The 27,760-nt window shown below is 34.9% G+C and overlaps 1 protein-coding gene across 10 annotated transcripts in view; it reads left to right on the top strand.

Annotated features, from left to right (window-relative positions):
- GABPB1 (GA binding protein transcription factor subunit beta 1) overlaps positions 1–27,760 on the top strand; it is a 59,282-nt gene that overhangs the window by 7,199 nt on the left and 24,323 nt on the right. For 4 of the 10 annotated variants that reach the window (XM_072962466.1, XM_006208352.3, XM_006208351.3 and 1 more), the window contains exon 2: positions 23,486–23,593. In XM_072962466.1, the coding sequence (XP_072818567.1) occupies positions 23,486–23,593 (108 nt within the window). Of the gene's footprint in view, positions 1–5,890; positions 5,915–15,011; positions 15,135–23,485; positions 23,594–27,760 lie in introns of those variants that run through there. The other 6 variants (XM_072962462.1, XM_072962464.1, XM_072962465.1 and 3 more) reach the window with 4 other exon arrangements.

The raw sequence follows: 27,760 nt of genomic DNA on the forward strand, positions 1-27,760 counted from the left end.
ATACACAAACATTGAAACCAAAGCGAACAGTTTGATAGATAAGTGAATGATCTAAAAAATTTCTCTTATATCCTAACTGGCTTTGTAAACTCTGATCTTTGACGATGTGATTACTCTACCTATGTCCTTTGATCTATTCTGTCCATAGGAGCCCTCAGTTTCTCTCCCTTAGCTTATTTCTGTATGTATTGTGTATAGCCTGAACTTCATCACGTCACATCAGTCACTTTAATATTTCACTGGACTTCTATTGTCATATCTTCCTACCCATCTGTTTCCTCTGTTTTTTTCTCATGGGTCACAATGTATTTGTGGAGGAAGGTGGGTAATTGTGAAGATGTCTTGGCTACTATAAATTTATGCTGGATAATTCCAAGGGGCCCTTGCTATTTGATAATCATTTTATTAATCTCATGTTTTGCTGTTGTCTCATGTGTCTTCTCTCTCTCAAAAGATGCCACTGACTTCTACTTAACTGAAAAGAAAATAGAATACAAGCTTGCACAAGAGTCACCATGACAAATTTCTATTCTTTCACCTTATTTTGTAAACTGAATGGAAGAGGAACCTTGCTTTTCTAGGAATCTTGCTGCCATACTTTTCTTCTCTGATTACTTTGATCATTGTCTTCAGTGGTTTTTTCCTCCCTACCTTCAAGTATGTACAGACTTCTGTATTTTGGGAGGGGAAAAAAAACTTTGGTTAACTATTGCTATTGTTCTCTCCAGCTGTTCCCCTCATTTCTCTTCTTTATTTCAAAAAATTTAAGACCTTAGTTAAAATTGCTGCCCTCAGCTCTTTTACTACTTCTTCCCTAACTTGCTGCAACTTTGTAATGACGTTACATGTGTATGTGACACATCCTTTTTCCCAATGGTATTAGCTTCATCCTGATTTTATTCATTCAGTATATGTGTATTACTATTGACTTCCATCTAGGCTTCTTAGCATTCCTTCTTTCCTTGCCCTTCATGTTAGTGTGCCATCCTGGTTTTCCCTTTCTGGCTATTACTTTTCTTTTGTTTTTGTTATTTCATGATCCTCTTACCACTGTCCTCATTCCTTTCAATACTTGGCCCTCTGCTCATCCCTCTGTCTTTTCTTGGATATTTTGTGTGTTGGTAACTCCTAAATGTGTGGTCTCCAGGTTTGTATCTCCATTGATTTACTGAATATTTCCATTGGGGGGAGGCTCAAGGAATTCCTATCACTTTTGGATTTATTACCCAACTTCCAACCTACTCTGATTTTCTTTATCATCATCATGCTTAAATGTTAAAGTTATCTGTGGTACATGTTTTCCCTTTATTTCTTAAATCTGTCAGTCAGTACAGTTCTTGAGATTACTCTTTACCGGATCTCAGTTTTTCTTGGGATTCTGCGTTGCCTATTATTTGCCCTTTCTAACTTTAGAGTCTTCTTTCTCCAATCCATCCTGCTTATGGCTGCCAGAATAATTTTCATAAAACTTTTTTTGAACTCATTGCTGCTAAACCCTAAGCAGTGTGAGGAGAGAACATGTACTGTCGACCTTTGCACTCTCCATTGTGCCAAGCAAAGTGAATTGAACTTGTGCTGAATAAATGTTTGAATGGATCACCGTTTGCTCAAAACAGTGAATGGCTCCCAATTGTCTGCAGAATAAAGTCCAAACTCTGCTTTCTGGCTTTTAAACTTTTTCGTATTACATTGTGCTTCTTCAACTTAATATTTTACTCTTCAACATTGCCAAGCTAGTGTTTTCTCTGTAATACACTATGCTCAGGCATCACTCCATGTGTTCTTTCTTTTCCTTTTTCTTGCCTGTAAAAGCCTGTTCAGATATGTTTGCTCTGTGCCAGGCACTGTTCTAATCTCTGGTGTTACAGTAGTGAACAAAACAGAAGACAAAGTCTCTGTTTTCTTGGTGCTGACTTTCAGGATGGCGGGGAGAGGGCACAGTAAACAAATGTCAGGTGGTAATGAGTGCATTGAAAAGGAGTAAAACTATAAGAGGGTAGAGTGGTGGGAAATGGTTCCCATAGGTGATCAGAGAAAGTTTTTCTCTTTTGAGTGTCCTGAAATGAGGGAGTAAGCCATGCAGTTATCCAAGTAAAGACCTTTCTAATCAGAGGAAACAACACATCCAAGAACCTAAGGTGGGAACATGTTTGATTTGTTTGAATAGTTACTAAGAAAATCTATATGGCTAGAGCAGAATGATTAAGGTGGGGGGTGATAGATGAGATTAGAGAGGTAGTGGGGAGCCAGAGTATGCTTCAAGTGGCCGTCTTTGATTCAGGAAGCCTTCCTTGACTACGTAATTTTGTTTTTTAATTTAAAGCTTCTCCAAACCCATATAGCAACTATGGAAGCAGCTTCCAAATTATTTTTTATTGTGACCCATGATAAGAAATACATTTTACATCATTAACATATATACACATTGCATGTATGTTGTGTATTGAGTGTGTGTGCATGCACATGAGTGTAACGGGAACAAATATATGAAACATGACTTATCTTTACTACATTTGATATATACTGATATTTTTTAAAATGTTGACTTTAATCCATTAGAATTATTTCATAGTCTGCTAATGGATCATGACTCACAGTTTGAAAAATGCTAATCTCTGATATATACCCACTTAAAAAAAACCCAACAACCCCCCCAAAATTGAACTGCAGGCTGCTTTCTTAATAATCCACATGTTCTTTCAGGTTGTAAAGTAATTTTTTTAACTTTTTTTTTTTTAATGAAGGTTCTGAGGAGTGAACCCAGGACCTCGTGCATGCTAAGCATGTTCTCTACCATTGAACTATACTCATCCCCGGTTGTAAAGTATTTTTGGTTTTTTGTGTGTAGGTTTTTAGAGTTTACTATAGTGCTGAATAGAGAAGACTTTTTAAATTTAGCAAATAGCTATTGCGCAGGATGCTAGAAAGTGCTGGATACTAAAATACACATAAGAACAACGTAAACCCTGCCTGATTACGCGAGGCTTGTATGGGAGAGGAGAGCTTATAAACAATTGTTTGTAACGTGGTAGGATCCACATATTAATGGAAGTAGATTCAGAGCATGATGAAAGAATAGAGAAATGGTTAATCCCTTTTGCTAAGAAGGTCAAGGAGAGCTTGTTTGAGGAAGTAATATCTGAGCTGGTTTTTGGAGGAAGACTATGAAAACTTGGTTCAGTAAATTGGAGTAAGTAGAAGACTTCTCAGTCAGAATAAGGAAAAAAAGAATGGTACCATGAGACAGAATTGTACCTAGAGGTAATTATAAATAACTCTATTGTTGGAGTGTAAATCCTAGGGGGAACTGGTGAGTTGATGATGCTGTATTGAGGAAAGGGCTTTGTCTTTAAGGTCTGAAATGCATTGGAGTCATCACTTATTTAATGACTATGCAATTGGTTAAAAATACCTACAGTCAAAATTACTTATAGGAAGTTGCTGCATAGGAAGTAGAGATATCATTTCAGTAAGTCTAATACAGCCAGTTTTTCCTCTAGTGATGAAACATATCGCTGTTTCTTCTGTTGTGCCTTAGAGGAAGTTGGCTTACATTTATGGGCTATGTTGTACCAAAAAAAAAAAAAGTTTTTTTTAAACATGAAACTTTCACCAATTACAATGTGACAGTCACTCTAGAAGAAGCATTTGAGAACTGAGACTGAGGAAATGGGGAAGATTCATGTTTCAGGCTAATTCTGGGACTTAGGTTTATAAAGTAGAATGATGGGTAGTCAATTATATAAGTATTTTTCACTTCAAGTTAAATATATATGGCTAAATTTTATTCTATAGGTGATTAAAATATGTGATTATATCTATGTTTTAGAAAGATACTTTGATAAGTTTGACCAAACCATAGTTTAAGACAGTGAAATATTCAAAATATAGAAATTTAAGACAGACTGGGAGAAATATTTGCTATATATATATATATACATAAAATAAACCAGAAATATACATAGTACACTCCTACAAAGAAACAGTGAAAGAAAAGTAAAGAATATGAACAGGCAGTTTCAAAAGAGGAAACATAAGTGGCTGACAAACATTTGATAAGATATACAGTCTCATTTCTAATTTGAGAGATACCTATTAAAACAGAAAGATAACATTACCCGTGATACAGGCAAAAATTTTAAAAGCTTGGTAATATTAAGATTGGCTATTGTGAGGAAATAATAAATATTATAAACTATTATTAGGAATATAACTTGGTGTAGTCTATTGGAGGTATAAATTGGTATGGGCAGTTTGGTAGTATCTGTTAATTTAAAATGCTGTTCTCAACAAATCTGTCCATTTTCTGCACTACAGAAACACATATATGTACATAAGGAGGCATGTACAGATACGTTCGTTGCAGCACTGGGTTTTTTTGAGTGTAGTAACATTGTTTATAATAGTAAAAAACTAGAAAAATAAACAAAATGGATCATAAATAGGAAAATGAACAGGTAAGTTGATATATTAACACAATGGAATAACGTAATAATTTTAAAATGAATAAATTACATATATCATTAAGGGATAAGTTGTAGAGCAGTATATACAGTATGATAGCATTTATACAAATAAGGAAAAAACCCAGAACAATACTATATATTGGAGGGGGTGTACGTGTATGTACATGCAAATGCAAAGAATATGGTCTGGTAAGATAAATACTAAACTGGTAATAGTGCTTAACTCTTGGTGGTGGATAGAGGATTGGGTCTGGAAAAAGGCGAGAGGGAGGGATGATCAGGGAACTTGAGCCTTTTCAGTTCTTTAAAATGTAAAAGGTAGAATTATTATAGTGTATACTTAAAAATTCATTAAAGGTAATAATGATCAGTTTGACAATAGTATGGGCAGTGGTTGGAGAAGAAGGGAGACCAGTTAAGGAGTCACTTCATTAATGAAGGCATGAGAATGCAAAAAAAAAACGGTGAGTAAAGGACTAGTTTAAAAATGACATGAGGGCAGTTTGATATGTGTCAGAATTATAATTGTATTTACCTTTGTCCTAGCAACCATACTTAAAGGAATTTTCCCTACAGTTATATGAAATGAAATGGTACATCTGCCGTTATTAATTGCAGTGTTGTTTATAATAGCAGTAATGTCCGTCTATAATAAACTGAGGCATGTCCACACAGTAGCATAGTAAGCAGCTGTACAAAAAATGGGGAAGCTCTCTGTGAACTAATAGGAAAAAGTCTCCAGGATGTGTTAAGTAAGAAAAGCAATGGTGGAACAGTGTATGTAATAATGTTATCTTTTGGTAATTTTAGAAATACTAGAAGAATATCCACTAAACTAGTAAAGATGAATAGTTGTGGCTGGAAGGATGGTATAGGACTAGCATAAATGCTTCCATTGAGACTTTTCAATGTTTACATTTCTTTTTTTTTTTAATGTCTCATTTTATTATTTGTAACAAACTCTTTAAAAATTTTTTTTTAAGTTTTAAAAATATTTGTTATTGAAGTGTAGTTCATTTACAATGTTAGTTTCAGGTATACAGCAAAGTGAGTCAGCTATACATATGCCGATATATTTTTTCTTTTCAGATTCTTTTCCATTATATAGTTATTACAAGAGATTGAGTATAGTTCCCTGTGCTTTATAGTAGGTCCTTGTTGTGTATCTATTTTATATATAGTAATGTGTGTCTGTTAATCCCACACCCCTAATTTATCCCTCACCACCCTTTCCCCTTTAGTAACCATAGTTTTGTTTTCTGTGTCCTTGAGTTTGTTTTTGGTTTCAATTTATACATTTCTGTGTTTAGATTTTTGAGCTATGTGAAAATATCGCCTGTTGGAAAAAGAAGAGAGAAAGAGTGGTGAAGTAGACCCTATAGGACTTGATGAACAACTGTATGTACAGACAGGAAGGAGTTGAGGATAACTCCCAAATAATTTGAGAGGTAAAGAGGGTGGTAGTGTCATCAGGGATATAGGTGGAAGACTAGGTTTTGGCATGTGCTTTGGTAGTTCTGGTCATGCCAGTTGTTGAACCCTTACTCCATTTTAGTTTTGTGTATGTGTGTGTGGATATAGTTTATGTGTTTTAGAACTCAAGCTTATCTTAAATGTGAATAGCAAATAGTCATCAATAAATGTTTTTTATCCTTAGATTACAGATGTTTATATTACAGGTTTTTTGGGAGAACAGCTGTGTAATGATGTCATAGTTTTATAGTCAGCTAGGGACATTGGTATGCAGAGATAAAATGTAGATAGAGAAATAGAGAATGTGTATCTGATATATAGCTTATATGTGAAGTAGGAACTTAAGGTATTAGCATGGTTCCTGTTTACATCTTTGGGTGCCTGAAATTCAAAGAAATAAAAATAGCTTTTGAATAAGGAACTAATCTTTAGGGTAGTTGAGCTTATATTGTAATATTTAAAACAATATTAAAACTGGGTTAGGAAAGTTTATAGTAGAGCATGAAAGTATTTTTATATAGTACATTTGGGAGTAACTGTGTATAAGACAAAGAGGTTTAACCTAATGCAGGAAAGGAATCCTGAAATGCTGGGTGCTGCCTGAAATAAGCTCTTGCTGTATAATTTTGGTTTTAAACTTTTATTGGAATGAGTTATAGCTCAGAATCTGATTTTAGAGGCCCTAATTTATCCATGTGACTTTTACTTGGTTTCCATTTGGCTAGAGTCAGAAAAATTAAAGGGAGTACAGATAAAGCACATACATGCCAGGACTTGTAAATGAATTAGTAGTTCTTTTCTAGGTTTGTGTTAATAAGGACTTGGGTGTGGTATAGCAATAAAAAAGAGCTGTGTTAAATAATTCTTGCTTGAGACTTAAAATTTTAACCATTTTATATCTGATGAGAAGATGTTATACTGGCAATAGCTTTCTTTTAAAAATACTTTAAAATTACAAATAATGTCATAAATAGAATTCTGTAACAATTGGAGATGGTCTTGTTTGAGTCAAGGTGAAACTGTTCTGTAACCTCCAGCCTTTATTTACTCATTCACCCGCTGTCTTTCTCAGTACTGCAGTTCTCTGGAGCTTTGAGAAACACAATTTGAGAAGTGCTGGATTGGGCTTGGCTACAGTTTGGGCTTGGATGGACTGTTAACCTCTTATATATGTTTGGTGTGTCCAGTTGAGTGAAAGGATAACACAGTGTATAGAAATTAACTTTAATTCAAGAAGCAGTTAATTAGTAGGTCTCAATTGGAGTGATTTTGCAATATCTAGAGGCATTTTTTTTTGCTATAAATGGGGAGGGGGTTGCTACTGGCATCTCAGGGTAGAGACCAGGGATACTGCTAAATATTGAGAAACCTTTGCTTAGTTGAATACCCACTAAGTATGTAGCACTGTTCCAAAGTACTTATAGGTGCAGGTGACACTAAAAAAAAGTCTTGTCTCTACCCACAAGGAACTTAAGACCTAGCTAAATAAAGCATTTCAAACTTAACAAATCTGTGGCCAAACTTTTTAACACCCAACCCGCCCTTCTCACTTTGCCATCTTTATTTCAATAAATAATCCCACTTTCCAGCAAGTTGTTGAGGCGAAAGGCTAAGATGTCATCTTTGACTTCTCTTTTTCTTGTACATTGACATCTGACATCAGCAAGTCCTGTTAACTCTACTTTGATGTATATTTTGCATCTGGGCTATGGTGGGATAAATTACTTAAACCAGTTCTCTCTTTGAAAACAACTGAAAATGCTGGATAAGATTTATAAGACACTACCTTAAGAGCTTTGAAGAACTGGGAAGATAGTGGAATCTGGTTAACTCAAATTCTGGAATGAAGCCTAAACCAAGGGAGGTTAGCAGAATGCCTAGAGAACTGAAGCCACTTTTGCCCTGAGTCTGTTTGCTGATATCAAGAAATTTAGGTTTCTGTTCATTAGCCTTGTTGGGTGAGATGGACAGATATCAAGACTCAGAGCCTTCCCAATGTAAATCTTGTAAGAGATCCTTCCCTGTTAGGCTTAAACTCCATATGTTAACACCTGAGGGGAAAGGATGAATCAGAGCTGACCCCTGACTCCCTTTCACTGCCTACTTCCCAGCCAGATATCAAGGGACTTCAGGGCACATTGTCTTGGTAGTGAGCAGAACAGGAGGAAAAAGGAAATAAACTCTTATCAAATTGTAGCCACAGCCTAGATAGGTAAGGGAAGCTTACCTAGTTAATTTAGGTTGATCCCTGACTGGTAGTGTCCCTCAGGTGCTTGGTAGAAGCAAATGCAGATATTCCTTTGAGGAATGCTCCTTCATCTTAGGCCTCCCCGCAAATAATTTTTGAAGGACACTGACCAGCACATAGTCAGAGATAACCAGGCATGCAAGGAAACATGGGCAAGAACCAGCAGAAACAACAGAGCAGGAAAAGATTTTCATAGGCATCATATATCAGAATTGGAAGATACATGATAAAACAACCATGATTACTGTGTTTACAGAAATAAATAACAAATTTGAAAACAGGAAACAGGAAAAAAAAAGGTGGCATTTGTGGATTTGAAAAAAACAAATACATATGCTGAAATATAGAATAACTGGATTAAAAACTTAATGATGTAATTTGCAGCAGACTGGCACATCAGAAAAATTATAGTTCTGACAGCATTATCCAGGGTGTAGCTTAGAGGCAAAAAGATGGAAAATGTAGAAGACAGGGTAAGAGATACAGAGAACAGAGTAAGAAGGTCTTAAGTGGAATTCCAGAAGAGGAGAGGAAATGGGAACATTTAAAGAGGTGATGGCTGATATTTTCCAGAAACAGTGAAAGATACCAACCAGGATTCAAGAACCCAGTGAATCCTAATTAGGATGGAAATAAACCCACACCTAGACACATCATAATTAAATTGCAGAAAATCAGTGGCATAGAGAAAAATCTTAAAAGTAGCTGGAGAAAAAGAAGATAACAATCAGTGTAGCAAGAATTAGGCTAACAGATACTTAACAACAACAATGGAAGTTAAAAGATAGGCAAATGATGTCTGCAACATGAAATGAAAAAAAAACCTGCAAACCTAGAATTTTTTTTAACATTTTTTATTGATTTATAATCATTTTACAATGTTGTGTCTAATTCCAGTGTAGGGCACAATTTTTCAGTTATACAGGAACATATATATACTCATTGTCACATTTTTTTCTCTGTGAGCTACCATAAGATCTTGTGTATATTTCCCTGTGCTATACAGTATAATCTTGTTTATCTATTCTACGCAAACCTAGAATTTTATAGCCAGTGAAAATATCTTTAAAGAATGATGATGAAATAAAGATACTTTAAACAAAAACAGTTTGTCACCAACATTCAATAAAGATAATTTAAACTAGCACCATTCAGTAAGATTTTCTGTGATGTTAGGGGTATTCTTCATCTGTGCTATCCAATATTGTAGTCATAAATTACTTAGGGCTACTGAGCACTTGAAATGTGGCTAGTGGGATTGGGGAATTGACATTTTTATTAATTTAAATGCATATGGTCCTTGCACCATATGAGTGCAGTTGTACAGGATATATAGCAGGCAGAATGAATTTGATCCCACATGATAGGAATAAAATGTGTGAAAAGCTAATAATAAAGTGATGTGTATTTATAAAATGAAAATGAATATTGACTACATAAAGTGGTTTAATATATATAATGGATTTAAAGATAATAACAGAAAGGGGCTAAGTGGGGCTCTAGGTTCTAAGGTCCTTATCTAGAAGGAGAGTAAATTTAAAAAAAGAAAGACCTTTGTGGAAAACTTTAAATATGTAAAAGGAAAGGAAAGAGTATAATGAACTGCATGAATTCATTACTTAGCTTTAACAGTGATGGACTCATGACTAATCTGGTTTCATATACATCCCCCACTTATTCTAAAATAAATTCCAAGTATCACATTATTTACTCCATAGACATATTATTTTTAATCTCTAAAAAGATATAAACTTAAATTATAATATCATATCAGATCCAGAAAAACAGTCAATATAATTCCTTAATATTACATATTTAAGCAGTGATTACATTTCCCCAGTTATTGCCAAAATGATTTTTTAAACTTATTTTTTTAGGGCAGTTTTAGGTTCACAGCAAAATTGAGGAGGAAGTACAGAGATTCCCCATACACCATCTTTCCCCGTACGTGCATGACCTCCCCTGTTGTCAACATCCCCCATCCGAGTGGTATATTTGTTACAACTGATGAACAGTGACACATCATCATTGCCCAAAGTCCATAGTTTACATTATGATTCATTCTTAGTGTAGTATATTCTATGGGTTTGGACAAATGTATAATGACAAGTATCCATCATTATGGCATCATACAAAGTACTTATTGACTGCCCTAAAAAACGACTTCTAAAAAGTTTAGTTTCTTCAGATTGAATCCACACAGGATCTAGACGTTCATTTGGTTGATATGTTGCTTGGGTCTTTGAAAACCTGTAAGTCTTTGGGGAAGGGAGAACTAGAGATATTGATTAACTTTAGACTTTAATGCATGGTATAATATCTAGGGAGCCACTGAAAGAACAGAGAATATAACTCCAAATCAGTAGAGGAAATGGATAGAATGTTAAAAAATGAATCAATTCAAAAGAAGGCAAGAAAGAAAAGAAACCTAATAGGGAACAATGGAAAGCATAAAATAAGAATTTAAATTTGTATAGATAGTATGTAAAGGTAAATAGTCTAAATGATTGCCCAGGTATCCTAGGCTGAGGCACCATCAGCCTGAAATATTTTCCTAACACGTGTTCCTGCCTTAATTCTTGCCTCTTTCTATGTATTGCCCACATAATATCAAGAGGGGTTTTTCCTAAAATGTAGCTCATATCACAGCACTCTACTGTTTAAAACATGCTGACAGCTTCCTAGTAAACTCAGTAAAATCCAGGCTTCTTAATAGTGCCTATAAGGCCCTGTGTGAAGTGGCCCATTTTACGTCTCTGTGATTACATATCCTGCTCTTCATTCTAGTTCAGGACCCTTATATGTGCTATTGCATCTCCTTGGATCACCAGGAACAGTCAGAATTCTTAGTTCTAAGCACCAGAAGCTGCCTCTGGTTAATATTGCAGAAAAAGAATTTACCCACTAGGGTCATTGGAATCTGCTACCACTGTTGCCCATGGACATGATAGATTCTGTGTACTTCTTGCTTTTTTATGCTCTGTCTTTTAAGTTAGATTCCAGCCTAGATGTATCTCTCTTGGAGTGGAGATGATGACTACCCTAGCTTCATGGAAAGCTGAGAAAACAGAGGTCTAGCTTCAGTAATAGGCAGAAGTTTCTTCCTTCTTTCAAGACTCATGAGGGAATTCCCTAGGTGTCTGAAGGCGTTCTAATGCTGAGCAGTTAAGAGTGACATGTTCATCATGATGCTTTTCTCCAGAATCCTTCCTTGGCTTGCTTCTTTCTTTTATTCATGTTTCTCCTCATGTGTCACCTCCCTGAAGAGGCTTTTCCTTTAGACTTTGTCTAAAATGGCAGTTCTCCATCCCTAACCCAGTAATTTCTATTTTCTAACCCTGCCTTACGTTTTCTTCATAGCATTTATCACATCTTCTACTACTCTTACTGATTGCCAGGCTCTCCCTGCAGAACACAAGCTCCATGAGGGTAAGGACTTGTTTGTCTTTGTTCACCTTTCTGTTGGCATATAGTACATGCTTAGTAAACATTTGTTTATTGAATGAAAAAGAAACATAGATTATGACATAAATTGCTGAGAAAAATTGAAAGGAAGGATTATTGAGGAATTAGCTCCTTTAAGGAAAGCTTATTGGAAAAGAGGAAGTTTTGCAATGGGTTTTGGTTACAGTCTAGGATTTGGAGAGAAGGGATGTAGCCATTCCATACTGGGAAAACAGCATGAGGGGAGGCATTGGGTCTGGAATAAGGTGAGCTTATATGAGATGAGGGAAATTTAGATTCTGGTGGTGATTGAGGAGTATTAAGTGGGAGCTGAGCAAACTGGATGAGGCGAATGCGTGAGATTTAAGCAGTTCATATAGGGCCTTAAAGTGAAAGTTGAAGGCTTTTGACTTACTTGCTAGGGAGTAAGAGATCACTATTTTTTTCTTAAATTAAAAATAAATTGTGTTTTTTTTTTCACATTTATGAGTGCTATGCAGCTGTAAAACAATGTTATATATAAAGTGGGAAAAAGCAAAGTGCAGAACAGTGTACATAGTATGCTCTTTTGGTGTAAGAGGAGTGTGTGTGTGTGTGTGTGTGTGTGTGTGTGTGTGTGTGTGATAAGAATATATATACTAATTTGTTTATGTTACAAAAAGAAAAACTGAAAAGACAAACCAGAGTAAAATTGTTACTCTTTGGTTGGTGGGGTGGTTGAGAATGGCGTGAAGGAAACTGATGGAAGTGAGATTTCTGGGTTTACCTTTTTATTTAGTTTTGACTTTTGTGGAAATATTTTACACATTCAAAAATAATAATTAAGTCGAAGTAGATAAAAACAATTCCTAAAATTGAGAACTTGAACAAATGAACCTATGTGTATATCAAAATAGTTATTCAAGAGTCTCATGCTCTACTGACTGAGCTAGCCAGGCAATAACTTTAAAAAAATTTTTTTTAATGGAATTGAACCCAGGACTGCGTGCATGCTAAGCATGCGCTGAGATCTTCATGCTAAGTGAAGTAAACCAGGAGAAAGAAAAATACCATATGACATCACTTATATGTGGAATCTGGGGGAAAAAGGACACAAATGAACTATTTACAGAACAGAGACAGACTCACTGACACAGAAAACTAAGTTACGGTTACAAGGGGAGAAAAAGGGTGAGGAGGGATAAATAGGGAGTTCAGGATTTGTAGATACTAACTACTGTATATAAAATAGACAACAAGGTCCTACTGTATAGCACAGGGAACTACATTCAATACCTTATAATGGCCTATAATGAAAAAATATGAAAACGAATATATATGTATGTATATAAATGAATCACTGTGCTGTACAAAGGAAATTGATGCAACATTGTAAATTGACTATACTTCAATAAACCAAACCCAAACAAACAAAAAACCAAAATAGTTACTTAAATACATGAAGAAAAATACTTTCTCAAGTGACTTTGGAGTCCAACACTTAATGTCATATATGTTAAGGACAAAAAGAACTGCAGAGAAATCTTAAACGTCATTCATTTTATTGCTAGTTGTAACAGGTTATTTTTATTTTGACACCATTGATATATAGTAGGATATAGTAGGATAAAGCCAATAAGTTTTTATGCTTATATATTAGTATACACACATGTATACTATCAAAGAAGCTAAGCAAAAAACCTGACAGTGTTGAACTTGAATTATAAATGCTAATATGAATTCATGATTTAAAATAGATATTTCTTAATTCCGTCTAATTATATATTTTTTAGCTGTGTCCATTGAAGGGCCTAGAAAGAGTGTGTCACTTTGGCAGATATGAGTACTTCTATTACCCCAGTTTTGATCTTTGCATACTTCTACTTAGAATCCAGGGCTCCTCAAAGAAATGACTAATTGCAGGACTAGGGTGGGGAACATAGTGAAACTGGAACATGTTTTGCCAGAAGCAAGAAAGCTTTCAAAGGCATGAAAGCCAACCTGAAAAGGCTTTTGTTGGCCAAAGTTGGAACAGGTTGAACATCCAAAAGAATAAGGACAGAATTTTTTTTTGAAACAAACAAAAAATTTTAAAAAACTAAATGAAAATGGCCTTTATACCTATTCTTTACTCTGAAAATTGATACTTAAATGTTTGAACTGCCTTTTTAGTAGAAACTATATTATAGTTAATGAGGAATGCCAGGTGATAAATATAGAAGGAATTATAGAATTAGAATGTCGCAATTTGTTACAACCTGTTATGAAATAATTGACTTGGACCAGGATCATTAATGGATGCTAAAACTGTCAGGTGAAAGGTTCATTGGCAATTGAATATTCATATGGTGCCAAGGTAACTCCACAGAGTACTAGTTGGTCTCAGAGTAACATGATAAAACTTTGGATCAGTGGAAGGATCAGGCTATCACCCACCCAGTTATTAATTTTAGCATCACTGAAAGTGAACCAAAAATGTATGCTTCCTGATGTGACTCAATATCAGGTATCATCTATGAAATATTTTTTCTAAAATTTAAAATCTGAATTTAGTAAAACTTTTAAGACTTTGAGTTAATAAAGAAATATGGAAGATGAAAGAAATTAAGTACTACCTTGAGGAAACAGAAAAATCCAGAATGTGAGATACGGATGAACTGGCCATTTAATGTCATGGGGGAGAAAAATGGGTGAGTGAGGTAGATGGGGGAAAGGGAAGTTAACCTAGAATAAAACTAGTTTAGAGATGTAACAACCAAATGCAGTGTATGTCAGCTGTAAAGTACATTTTTTTTTTAGAAAAGAGTAGGCTGAGGCATGATAACGAACTTTTAATTTAGAATGTGGGTGATGGCGTATGGACATGTGTGTGTGTACACACATACACATTTACATTTCTATATTTGAGAATTTTTATATAAAAACTTAATAGTTCTCTGCTGATGGACACTTAAGTTGTTTGTAATTTCTTCCTATTACAAATAATGTGTCTGTAAACATTCTTACACATGTTCCTCTCCTTGTGCACATGTCGTAGAGTACACAAGGAGATAGAGTGCTTTCCTTGCAGCAGAATCCCTGGATCAAAGAGCAGGTACATCTTCAGCTCTACTAGATATTGGTAAATTGTTCTTCAAAATGATTGTACTGATGAGAATTTTAGACAAAAGAATTATGAGATCTATGTCTTCCCTGCTAAATGTTGAATTCTTTGAGGGTAGGTACTGTGTAGAAACTCACGTATAAAAATGTTTACATTGAGTGAAATTGTATTTTAGGGGGATTGCCTGGCAGCAGGATAGAGAAACTGGAGTTAGGTCACCTAAGAGGCTATTGTGATGATTAAAGCATGAGGCAATGAGTGTGTGAGACTAGAGGTAGTAGAGAGGAAGGGATGGATACAACAGAAATCTTGGAGAGAAGAGTTCAGAGTGTATGGATTCTCACTGCTGGGCAGAGTATTGATGGTTCACTGTTGTGACTTAACATCCAGCAGTTTGTTGGTTTCACTTTGTAGTAAACAGGTAAGTTATGCTTTTCTAATTCAAAAAACCATCTGCTGGTCCCCATCTAATAGAATTCTAGGCTTATCTTCATCTACTGCCCATACTCCTTTCAAGCCTCAGTCTCTTCCTGGGATAAATACATGTGATTTAAAAAAGACTGGTAGTTGAATGGGGTAAAGGGACAGTGGGTTGCAAAGATAAGAATTTAATAGAATCTATGGATGCTGTCATCCCCAAATGAGTTCATGAGGTCTTATAAGGACAAAGGCCATATCCTCCTATAGTTTTTAGAGGAAAGTCTATCCAGTGTTATAACGGGGATCATTTATCAGATGCACTTTTTCTAAAAGAATGCCCTATATTTTTATATATGTGTGTGTGTGTATATATATATATATATATATGTTTATATGTATATATTTCTCTAGTTTTATTGAGATGTAGTTGATATACAGCATTGTATAAATTTAAGGTGTACAGCATAATGATGCAACTTACATACATCATGAAATATCACAGTAAGTTTAGTGAATACCATCATCACACTAAAAAATCTTTTTTTCCTTGTGATGAGAATTCTTAGGGTTTACTGTCTTAACAACTTTCATATATGAGATACAGTAGTATTAATTATATTAATCATGTTGTGCATTACACCCCTAGTGCTTATTTATCTTATTACTAGAAGTTGTACCTTTTGACTGCCTTCATCCAATTCCATCTTCCCTGACACCCCCTGCCTTTGGTAACAACAAATGTGACCTCTTTTTCTGTGAGTTTGTTTTTGAAGTATAATTGACTTACAACACTATGTTAGTTCCTGGTAAACAACATAGTGATTTGCTATTTCTATACATTACAAAATGATCACCAGGGTAAGTCTAGTTACCATCTGTCGCCATACAAAGATGTTACATTATTGTTGACTATATCCCCCACTTTGCATTTCATACCTATAACTCGTTTATTTTGTAACTGGGAGTTTGTACATCTTAGTTTCCCTCACCTATTTCTCTTATCCCCTGCCACCCATATCTTATTTTAAAATGTTGCCACTTTTTGCAAAATTCTAAAATGGGTGCCTTTAAGAAGTTTTGACTAGTGGTTCTAGAACAGCTCTATCCAGTAGAAATATAATGTGAACCACATACTTAAAGCTTTCTAGTAGCCACAGTAAAACAACAGAAACAGGTGAAATTTATTTTCATATATTTTATTTAACTCTGTATGTCACTACTTCAACATGTAATCAGTATAAAAACTGCTAATGACGTATTTTACATTTGGACTAATCACATTTCAATACTCAGTAATCTCATACAGCTAGTGGCTCCTATACTGGACAGCTTAGTTCTAGAACATACTGAATTGAAACCTTTGAACTCAGTTTGGTACTGATTTGATCCACTGTCATTGAGGGTGGCCCTGAGCTGATCTTCCTTCACAATCCTATTGCTGATTATTAGATAAGTTTTGGCTTCCTGTCCAAATTACTAACCTGGCAGGTCCAAGAGTGATTCTAAGGGTCCAAGATGAAGCCATTACCCATACTTATTATGTTCATAGTTTCCTCCTTTGAGTCAGCAAACATAGAACTGACTTCAGACTCTTGGATCAAATCTGTCAATTTGAGTTGCTGCCAGTAAAGAAAAGAATATCCAGGCAAGTTCCAACCTCATTTAATTATGAGGAATTTACTTACAAGGCTGATACCAGTTCACTTGAGCATTCTGTTGATTATGGTATTACTTAGAATTTGTGAAGCTCTCAGCCTAATTTACATTTAAAGAGTCAAATGTTGTGGCTTTATTGGGTATGCCAAGTATTTCTGGAGTTTCTACAGTATGGTAAACATTGTTTATCTATTCAGTGAAAGAACACTTACGGACCATTCACCAGGCACCACAGTCCAGGCATAGTGACAAGCTGTTGCCAAGTAAACAGGCCCATTTAACGTGGTTTGATAAATGCCATGATAGAGATAAACTTAAGATGCTAGAAGAACTCACAGGAAGAATACTTGAGTTAATTTTGGTGCCATCAGGAAAGGCTTCTCTGAGAAGATAAACTGAACTCTGAAGGACAAGTAGAAATAAATATGGCAAAATGAGTGTGGAGAGAAAACCATTGTTTTTGACAGAGGGAATATTGTGTGTAGGTGCCCAAAGGTGAGAAAAAGAGCCCAATACAACATATTATCTGGAGTATAGAATTCAGTGTGAGAGGTGGTGAGTGGAGGATGTGGGGGTGACGGCAGCAGATGCCAAATATGAAAGGCCTTGAATCTCATGGCAAAGAGTTTGACTTTATTTGCAGTAACTGAGGAGGGACATGATTTCTGTTTAAGAATGACTGAGAAGTTTGGTAGCAGAGTGGAGAATAAATTAGAGGAAGGCAAGACTGAGGCATAGATACTAGTTTAGAGGTGCTCTAAGAGAAAGGGTGGAGGCATGGGCAAATATTTTGAGAGAGGAAAAAAACTCAGTCAACAAATATTTATTGAAGGCCTATGCTGTATCAGTGGAAAGAGGTAGAAGGATTTGAGGGATATTTAGGAGGTAAAAGTGATGGGTCTTGATTGATTGAAATTGAGGAAGTTGAGGGTGGGGAGGAGTCAAGGATGACTCCAAAGTTTCTGACTGAGGGAACAAGCCAGTACGTGGGCAGTTTGAATTTTGAGGTGCTTTGTGACCTACAGGTGGAGGTGTCTATGCGATTGAATACTTGGCTCCAGTGCTCTGTAGAGAGGTTTGGACTGAAGGTAGATTTGGAAGCTATCAGGTAATCACGGCTAAAAAAGATAAAATCTGCTAGATGAGAGAATGTAGAGAAAGAAAAAGAGGACTGAAAATTGGAACACTGAGGAATTGCCAATATTTAAGGGGAGAAGAAAAGGAATCTAGTTGAAAGATACATTAACTACCATCCTTGCCTTCAAGCATTTTATAATTTAGGTAAGACACATAAACATGAACCATGTGGTGACCAATGCAAATGAGAGTATAATTTGGTGGCGAGTTTTGTTGTACCATGTCTGTGTTCAATGTGAAATAAAATTAGGTAGGTAGAGATAGTGGTTAGTGTTTAGCCCAGGGAGTAGAATTGTTAGTGTCTGCATTCAGTGGGGACATCTGGCCTGTGGTCACTAGGAGGATCAGATCAGAAGTATAGCATAGTGACTGTGAGCATGGACCCTGGAGCCAGACTGCCTTTGTTCTAATCCTCACGGGCAGTCTGTCCTTGGGCAGTGCAACCTGCTGTGCCTCGGTTTCCTCATCTGTAAAATGATGATAATGATAAATGATAATAAAATGATAACTATTTAGTATGTGAGATTGAATGAGTTAATGTGTGTAAAATTCTTTGTCACATAAATGTTAGGGATTATTATCATTTAATAATTGGTGAGTTGGTGGGTCAAATGAGGGCCTATGTTTTGAACAGAATAGGTAGGCACTAGAGAAGCCAAAGTTTCCCTGAAAAGGAATGTTCCCTCTATGGAACTAAATGTGAGCACATAAGGTTTTGAGCAGGCTTTCACAGTTAAAGTGGGTGAAAAATGACATGGGAGAACCCAAGAAGGATATTTTCTCCCTAACTCCCAGTTGGGGGCAAAGATGTCTTTTTTTTTTTTTAACATTTTTTATTGATTTATAATCATTTTATAATATTGTGTCAAATTCCAGTGTAGAGCACAATTTTTCAGTTATACATGAACATACATATATTCATTGTCACATAAAGATGTCTTTTTACTAGAGGCTTTAAAGATGGTAAAGAGTCTTGTAGTTAAGAAGTCTTGCTATCCTGGTGTGGAAATGGAATTTCTCAGGTCATGATTCCTGAAGAAAGTTGTTGTGGAAGTTTTTTCATCAGCTTTGTGATTATGATTTCACTGGATCCTTGGCCTTGACTGTAGGAAAATCTAAACCTGGGGTCAATTTTCTTAGGAAAGTGGGGACCTTATGGGGAAACAGTCATTCTTGTACACTGATGGTGGGAGTGTAAATTGGTGTAATATTTTGATAGATAATTTGGCAGTGTTCATTACAATTAAAATGTGATTTTAAAAACTCTAGCAATTATACTTCTCAGAATAACTTCCATAAAAATGCTAACCTGAGAGTATGTTGAATGTCTGTGTTATAGCATTGTTTGTAAAAATGAAAAATTAAAATGGAATTAATGTACTCATACTCTGTATTTGTTTCCTCTATAGTGTAATAGTTTCCTATTTGCTATAACAAATTACCACAAACTTAGTGCCTTAAAATAACATAAATAAATTATTTTACAGTTCTGGAGGTCAGAAGACCTAAACAATCTTCGACAGGGCTGTGTTCCTTTTGAGACTCTAGGGGAGTATCCATTTTCTTTCCTTTTCTACTTTGTAAAAGACTGCCTGCATTTCCTGACTAATGACCCCTCCCTCCATCTTCAAGATTAGCATCTGCTGTGTCTTCAAATCTCTTTTTCTCGCTTTCTCTCATATCTGCTTCTTTTTCTCAGGCTCTTCCTGCCTCCCTTCTTATAAAGACCCTTGTGAGGACCACCTGGACAATCCAGGATACTCTTCCTATCACAAGATCCTTAAGTTAATCACATTTGCAAAAGTTCCTTTTGTCATGAAGTTATCATATTCACAGATTCTGGGAATTAGGATCTAGAGGTCTTTGGTGGAGCCATTATTCAGCCTACCTACCACACTCCGTAATACTGTGCAGCCAGTTAAAAGAATGTTTAGGTCTGTGTATGCTGACATAGAAAGATATCACTGATAAAACAGTATTCTTTTTTGAGTGCTAGTAACAATTCACATGGAACTAGTACTTGATAGTTTTATAGAGAATTTTCATGTCCAGGAAATATTAATTTTCATAATAGCTCTTTGAACTATAAAACTATAGAAATTCAAAACAAAATAGACTTTAAGCTTTATGAATGTAATTATTGGTAGTAATACCTGTTACCACTAGATGGCCCTCTCAGCATGTACTTTTGAGCAAAAGTAGCTAGTTTATAGACATTTTGAAGTTACCTTATAGATCTTACTAAAATACATTTTAATTGGAGCTAAAAAATGGTTTATATCAGAGTATGATAAGATTTTTTTCTAAGCAGTAAAGAAATTCAAAATGGAATTTATTACAGTGGGGTTTTGGGGGGTTTTCTTCTCAAGAAGAATGGAGTATTAAACTTAGTATCATTTACATAGTATACTTTCAATAAGTGTTTTTAACATTCATTAAAATTTATTGAATTGAATCAGGCTTCACCATTTGCTTGGGGAAAATTATTTGCCATACCAAAAAAGAACTTTTATTGCTAAGCCTTTAAGTGGTTTTATTGAAATCTGGTATTTTATCTCTGAGGATTAAATATATAGATAACAAACTAAATCTGAGGGCTCGAACTAAGTAAATTGCTTTGTTCAAATGCATCATTGTTTTGTTGCAGTTTTTATAAGCAGATCCATATGTTTGCTATTTTAGGTCCCCAGTAGCCTGTGTATTCTTTATTTTTTCCGCTCTTTCTGTTTAGTAAGTCAGTGGTATATAGCTTTTTGTATCTTTTCACTTAACATAGCATCACTTTTTCATGTTATTATATAACTTTAAAACTACTATTTTAAATTACTGCATCCTGTTCTGTTAGATTCCACAATTTAACTATTTTCCTGCCTTTAGTTTGTTCACGTTATAGAAATGAATATATATCTATATATAATATGTGTAAACACGCACATATACTTTTGATCCGTTTGGTATATTTTCATTTTTCCTTTAGGATAGATCTTCAGAAGTGGGGTCATTTATTGGGTCATTAGGATTAGGCGTAACATTTTTATAACTTTTGTTAAATATTGCCAAATTGACTTAAAAAATCACTTACATTTTTTGACCATTAGTGATGCTGAACATTTTTACTCTTGTTAATTATTTCTTTTTTCTCTTTTGGAAAATGTGTGATCATGCCCTTGACTGTTGAACTGCTGAGTGCTTGGTGTGCTTTTCTCTTTTCATCTGAGTCAGACCTTTAAAATAATTATAATATTAATGTTTCTTACATTCATTTTTGTGCTGTTTTTATTTTAGTTTGATTTTTTTTTAATGAGACTTGACAATTATCTACTCGTAGAAGATACTATGTAATTTTAAGGAGAGAACACAGGGTGGAGAGTCAAGAAATCAGGGTTCTAGAGGGAGATAATTATAATATGAATTTAATATGTATTATACCTTACAAAGGACTCAGATCTGGAACCTATATAAGAATGCTGACAAATCAATAAGAAAAAGGCAGACAACCGAATTTCTAAAGAATGAGGAAAAGCCCTAAGCTGCCGTTTCATAAAAGATATCCAGATGTCTAAACCATCTGGCAGTATGTATGCTGAATGACTGCAAACTGATTTTATATTACTGTGTAAGACATATTTAAAAATACGTATTTTGGGGAAAGACTTATTTCATTATGAAACCAGATTAATATTAAGTTTTGGTCACCCAGAGTGTAGACACTGTATTTGTTAGCGTGGCCAGTTTGGATTTTACTGTACTTCTGTAGGAGAGAGGTCAGGTTCTCTTAACTTATCCTGCCCTTAGTGCAAAATAGTCATTGCAGTTTCTTTGCCTGTTGAAAATGTTAACTCCTGTCCAGCTGGTACATATGCCCTCAGAAAAAAGCCTTCATTAGAGAACAGTAATCTCTTGTGATTTCAATGCTTTTAGTGGGATTAAGGAGTATTTTGGATTCCAAAGACTCCACCAAGGTATGAATAAGAGAATGGGAGGAAAAAGGAAAGGAAATTAGAAATTCAGTGGTGAAAATATTGTGAATGTCACAAAAAAGCATTTAAACCCCCACATAAAACCCACAACTGCATTGATTGTTTTTCTTATTCTTCACCATAGGATGTATTATGGATTATTTGTATCCTTACAAATAGAACAACTGTAAGAAATTCTTTCCTGCCTAATGACAAATGCCTGTTTTGGATATATACATCTCGCCTAGTCATTGTGTGAGCCTCCTAGTATTAACATCTGTTCCTAGTGGCTCTTTTTATGTTTGGTTATTTTTATGTTATGGAATCTACTAAAAAAATACAATAATTTAAACAAATTTGTGTTCTTTTTTTAACATTTTTTATTGGGTTATAGTCATTTTACAATGTTGTGTCAAAAAATTTGTGTTCTTGTAGGGACATTTTAAGTGAACCTTTGATCAACCCTTTTAGGTTCCCTAACACTTCTAGTTATGTGATGCGTTATGTTCCTTTCTGGCATAAGTAACTCTCCAAATTCTGTCAATGCCCTTCACACACACATACTCCTTTCCCCTCTTTCTTGAGTAATAATTGTTCATACAGTTGGGATACACTAATCAACTTGACATTCCCCTCATGATTTATTTCCCCTTGTCACTTTTTGAGACAAATCCACACCCCAGGCACATTTTTTCTTGTGTAAATTTCAGGGGTTTCACATCTTTCCTTCCCCACAAGCTTTAAATTCTATCCGTTTGCCTTTCCTCCAGATACTATATAGCATCGTTGAATAGTAGTCTTTTCTGGATTTAGGAACTTTCTTCTAGAACTGTCATCCCTTGAATTTGAACATCACTGATACATTTGAATCTTTCTTCATCTGTGTTCTCCTTTGATGATCTTTCACTAACTCATATTTCAGTATTTCTTGTTCAAGACCACACGCGCACACCCCCAGGCTGTGACATTAGTCTTTTCAGGTATCTTGAATTCAGGATACCAAGTATACTTACTTTCTAGGTTCTTGGTGAGACACATACACTGTTGATAATACTGTTAGACTCTTTTGATTATTTTCATTGAATGTGAATTGTGCCTTTTCTGAAAGAACTTTTAAGTGTATTTCTGGTACAAGGGTTGAAAATACTTATTTTCAAATTCTGAACATATTTACTGTTGCAAAAAATGTTATGGCAGATTTATTTTAAATTTTACCCTAGTTGAAGAGGACAGTATATTTACCTTATTTCTATTCACATTTGTGAAAAAAATTTATTGTACAACTTCTCCAGTGAAAACAGTTTATTGCCTATTTTAAATTTTAGACAAACTTTCTCTGCCACTTATCTCTTTTATCTTTCACCAATTATTTTCAGAGAATTCAAATTAATTTCATTATTGTAGGTAAATATTTAATAATAAATCTGTTCTCAAAATTCAAATATAAATTGCTTTTGTGTGATCTATAGTTTGAGTTTAACCATATCATAATCTTTGGAAAGGATAATTGAAAATTGACTTATTAATGAAGATAGAAGGAAAAAAGAGTAATGTCATAATATATAAATGGAGATGTTAAATTCGTCTGTGTTTTGTTTAGATGTCCCTGGTAGATTTGGGAAAGAAGCTTTTAGAAGCGGCACGAGCAGGTCAAGATGATGAAGTTCGTATTTTGATGGCTAATGGAGCTCCTTTTACTACAGACTGGGTAAAGAATGATTTTAATGTTGTGGGCTTTTTTTTTTTCCCTCTTTTTCTTTTTCTTCTTCTCATTTTTGAGTTTTTCCAGATAAGAGTTTAGTCACTATGTGTTTATACGTGGTAAAAAATTAATTTTTTTGCAAGTTTGTTTGCAATTTTAGAATTATAGCAAGCTTTTAAAGAGAATGGCTAGTGTGTATATATATATATATATATATATATACACACACACATACACACACACACACACACACACACACACTAATATTGGACTTCCTTGCCTAAATATTCTGTCCACACACAGGTTTTTCTTTTAGACTATGGAGTTCAGTAATAAAGGATTAATGTAATGTAAAATGTAGCTGCTTGGGATTTAATTTAAAAGCCTTATAAATAGCACAGGCAGAATTCATAATTCAGAAAATAACAAATTTGGGGTTAATGTTATAATTGATTCTAAAAAGAAAATTTGTTTACATTTCAGTTGATACTTGCAAAACTATTGCATACATGACTCAGAAGGTAGAAAGGATTGGGAGGGAGGTCTTAGTAATTACAGAAGGTGATTGTGAGGAAGACAAAAACCACAACTCGATCTAATTCTGCAGGTAAATCAGAAGGGATGGTCTTGGGAGTATGGAGGATTAGAAGTCTGGGTTAACTCTACCACTGGTAACAACTGAAAAAATCCAGAGTTTTGATTTTGTTGTCTTTGGCTTATTTGTCCAGTGTTCTTTTTTTATTTTTCTTTCAAAACAAAATAAATTTTTTTATTATGGAAAACTTCAAACAAAATCAACACTTGCATAACCTTCATCTTCAGAAATTATCAAATCATGATGAATTCTGTTTCCTCTGTAACCCTATTTACTTTCTTTGTTTTGTATTATTTTAAAGCAAATTACAGGAACTATTTTGTTTCATCCTTAAATATTTTAGTGTCTGTCTTTAAAAGCGAAAGATATTTTCACTAAAAATTTTTTTTTAATTGCCTTATGTGCACTGATGAGTTAGAAAGTAAAGGATTATCAACCTGAAAAACTAAGTGAAGGCCAGAATGCAGAGAAAATTCACCCTTAGAACATTTGGGGACTCAGTAAATTTGCCTGTTGGTTTTCCCACCTCCATGGCATAGGTTACTAAAGATGAAGTCCTGAGATTGCTCGTAGAGAAGAGTCTCCTGGGAGATCCTTTCCGCATAGTTCTGGAATCCCCAAGAGATGTACCTTCATTGTAAGGGTAAACCAGAAATAGTCCCTCCCTCCTCCTGCTGGATCCTGCCCCTGCACCTGCCTCTGTTGTTAGGGTACTGCAAGGAAAATGAACTGACTTGAACCCTGGTACCAAATGGAGAGAGGTAAAGTTTTGTTGATAGAATTGGTAGTCAAAAGCCATCCTTTGCATACATTTATGGCTTGAACTCATAAATATTTGTGTACTCTGCAAAACTGTGAACTGAAAAATGAATTTAAAGTGATCTTTGGACTAGAGGTTACCCCACATTCCTGACAGAAGCAAATGAATGTCCTTTCTGGAGGAACCTTCCTTCATCCCAGGCTTGATAGCCACAAGTGAAATGGCAAAGAAAGTGAACAGTCAAAAATAACTGAACATACAAGGGCACAAAGCAACTTGGACAATAACCCACTGAAACAACTGACAGTAGAAGCAGATGTATACAGACTTTTGGTAAGATTTTAATAGCAGTTAGGAACAGCTGAAGAGAAAATTAGTAAACTGAAAGATAGGAAAAAATCATCCAGAATACAGCACAGAGAAAAATAGGTAGAAAATATAAAAGGTAACAGGTGTCATGAAGGCTAGTGTGTGACAAAGTTTAACATATGTCTAATCGTAAATCCACAAGGAGAGTGAGAATAGCGATGAAATAATTGAAAAAAATGATTTGGATTTTTCCAAATTGATGACAAATGGCAGTTCCCAGATTCAAGTAGCCCAACAAATCACCAGCAGAATCAATAAACGCAATCTGTATCTAGACACATCATAGTGATCCTGTGGCACCTCAAGACAAAAAGATTCTTCAAAACAACAGTAAGGTAACACCTCACATCTGTCAGAGTGGCTACCATGAAAAATTCTGCAGATAACTAATGTTGGTGAGGATGTGGAGAAGAGGGAACCCTTGTGCACCGTTGGTGGGAATGTAAATTGGTGCAGTCAGTATGGAAAGTGGTATGGAGGTTCCTCAAAGAACTAAAAGTAGAACCACCATGTGATCCAGCAGTTCCACTCCTGGATATATATCCAGAAAAGATGAAAATTCTAATTCAGAAAGATCCATGCACCCCAGTGTTCATAGCAGCACTATTTACGAAAGCCAAGATATGAAAGCAACCCAAGTGTCCATCAGCAGACAAATGGATAAATAAGACGTGGCATACACACACACACACACACACACACACACACACACACACACACACACACACACACACACACACATACACACACACTTATTTGTGGAATTTAAAAAATAAATGTATATAGCAAAATGGAAACAGAGTCATAGATGTAGAAAACAAACTAGTGGTTACCAGTGGGGATAGGAAAGGGGAGAGGGACAAAATAGAGACATGGAATTGAGAGATACAAACTACTTTGTATAAAATAAACAACAAGGACATATTGTACAGTACAGGGCATTATAGCCATTATTTTGTAACAACGTTCAACGGAGTATGTGCTATAAAAATACTGAATCACTATGCTGTATACCTGATACTAATATATTATTGTTAATCAACTATACTTCAATTAGAAAAATACATAAATAAGCCCTGGAATAAAAAAGACACAAATCTCTCAAGAAGGATTAGTGTCCGTAATACGTAAGGATTCCCATGACAGTAGTGAGACGACGACAAGACAAAAAGAGAGGGCAAATGCATGACTTGATATGGTACTTTACTAAAGAGAAAGTTCGAATGACTAATAAACATGAAAAGATGCTCAACTACATTAATAATTGGGCAAATGCAAAGTAAAATCATGAATTACTATTGCATATCTACCAGACTAGTCCCCCCAAAAGAAAAAAAGTCTGGCAGTTCCAACCATTGGCGAGGAGATGGGTAAACTGGTATAAGCATTTTGGAGGACAGTTTGGCAGTACCTGGTAAATTTGAACATGGACATACCCTATGATGTAGCTATTGAAGTTCTAAAAATATTCCCAAGAGAAACTCTTATTCACATACTTGAGACACGTGCAGGACTGTGTTTGTAGCAGCATTATTCATAATAACAAAAAACTAGAAACCTTAGTGTTCAACAGTAGATAGATTGGTTGAATTGATTGTGGCTTATTCATTCGGTAGAATGTTATACAGTAGAGAAAATTAGTAAACTACACTTATATTCATCAACGTGGATGAATCTCATGATATTGAACATAAGAAAGCAAGTCACAGAGAAATACATGCATTGTGATTCTATTTAAATAAAGTTCAAAACAAGCAAACCCGAAGAATATTTTTAAGGATACATGGTAATTAAAAAAAAAGTAAAGTAAAGCAATATTCATTACAAAATTCAGACTAGTAGTTATCTCAGGAGTTGAGGTAAAGGTTTATTAGGGAGCGGCATGTGGGGAGATTTTAAAGTGCTGGTAATGTTTTATTTCTGGACTGTGATGGTGGGTTCATGAGTGTTTGCCTCATTTTTTTCCTTCAGACTACATGTATATGTGTCTCTCTCTCTTTATATATGTATGTGTGTGTGTGTATATGTATATATATACATTATATATATATATGTGTGTGTGTGTGTGTGTATATTATATATATATATATAATCATCAGCCAAAAAGATAAGGTCTCAAGATGAAAAAATTACAAAATAAACCATTATATGACACTGAGCAGAAGTCATGGTTGCTAAATGGGCTGTTGAGGTACTTCACTAAATATTAGAATTTAAGCATTTGGAAAGGGCCAGTTAGAGAAAACTATGATAGAGCATGGAGAAAGAAAGAATTGTTTAAGAATCTTCTTAGATCTGCTAGAATGGTCTTCCCTTAAAAATTCAACACTTTTAATAGCAGTAAAACTATTTCCAGGGTAAATGGTTTCTATTTTTACCATGTATTAAGACCGCATGCCTAGCTTTATGTTAGAACTCTTGCTTGTTGTGTGACTTCAGGCAAATTAGT

Source organism: Vicugna pacos, chromosome 6 (genome assembly GCF_048564905.1).
Source record: "Vicugna pacos chromosome 6, VicPac4, whole genome shotgun sequence".
NCBI lineage: Eukaryota > Metazoa > Chordata > Mammalia > Artiodactyla > Camelidae > Vicugna > Vicugna pacos.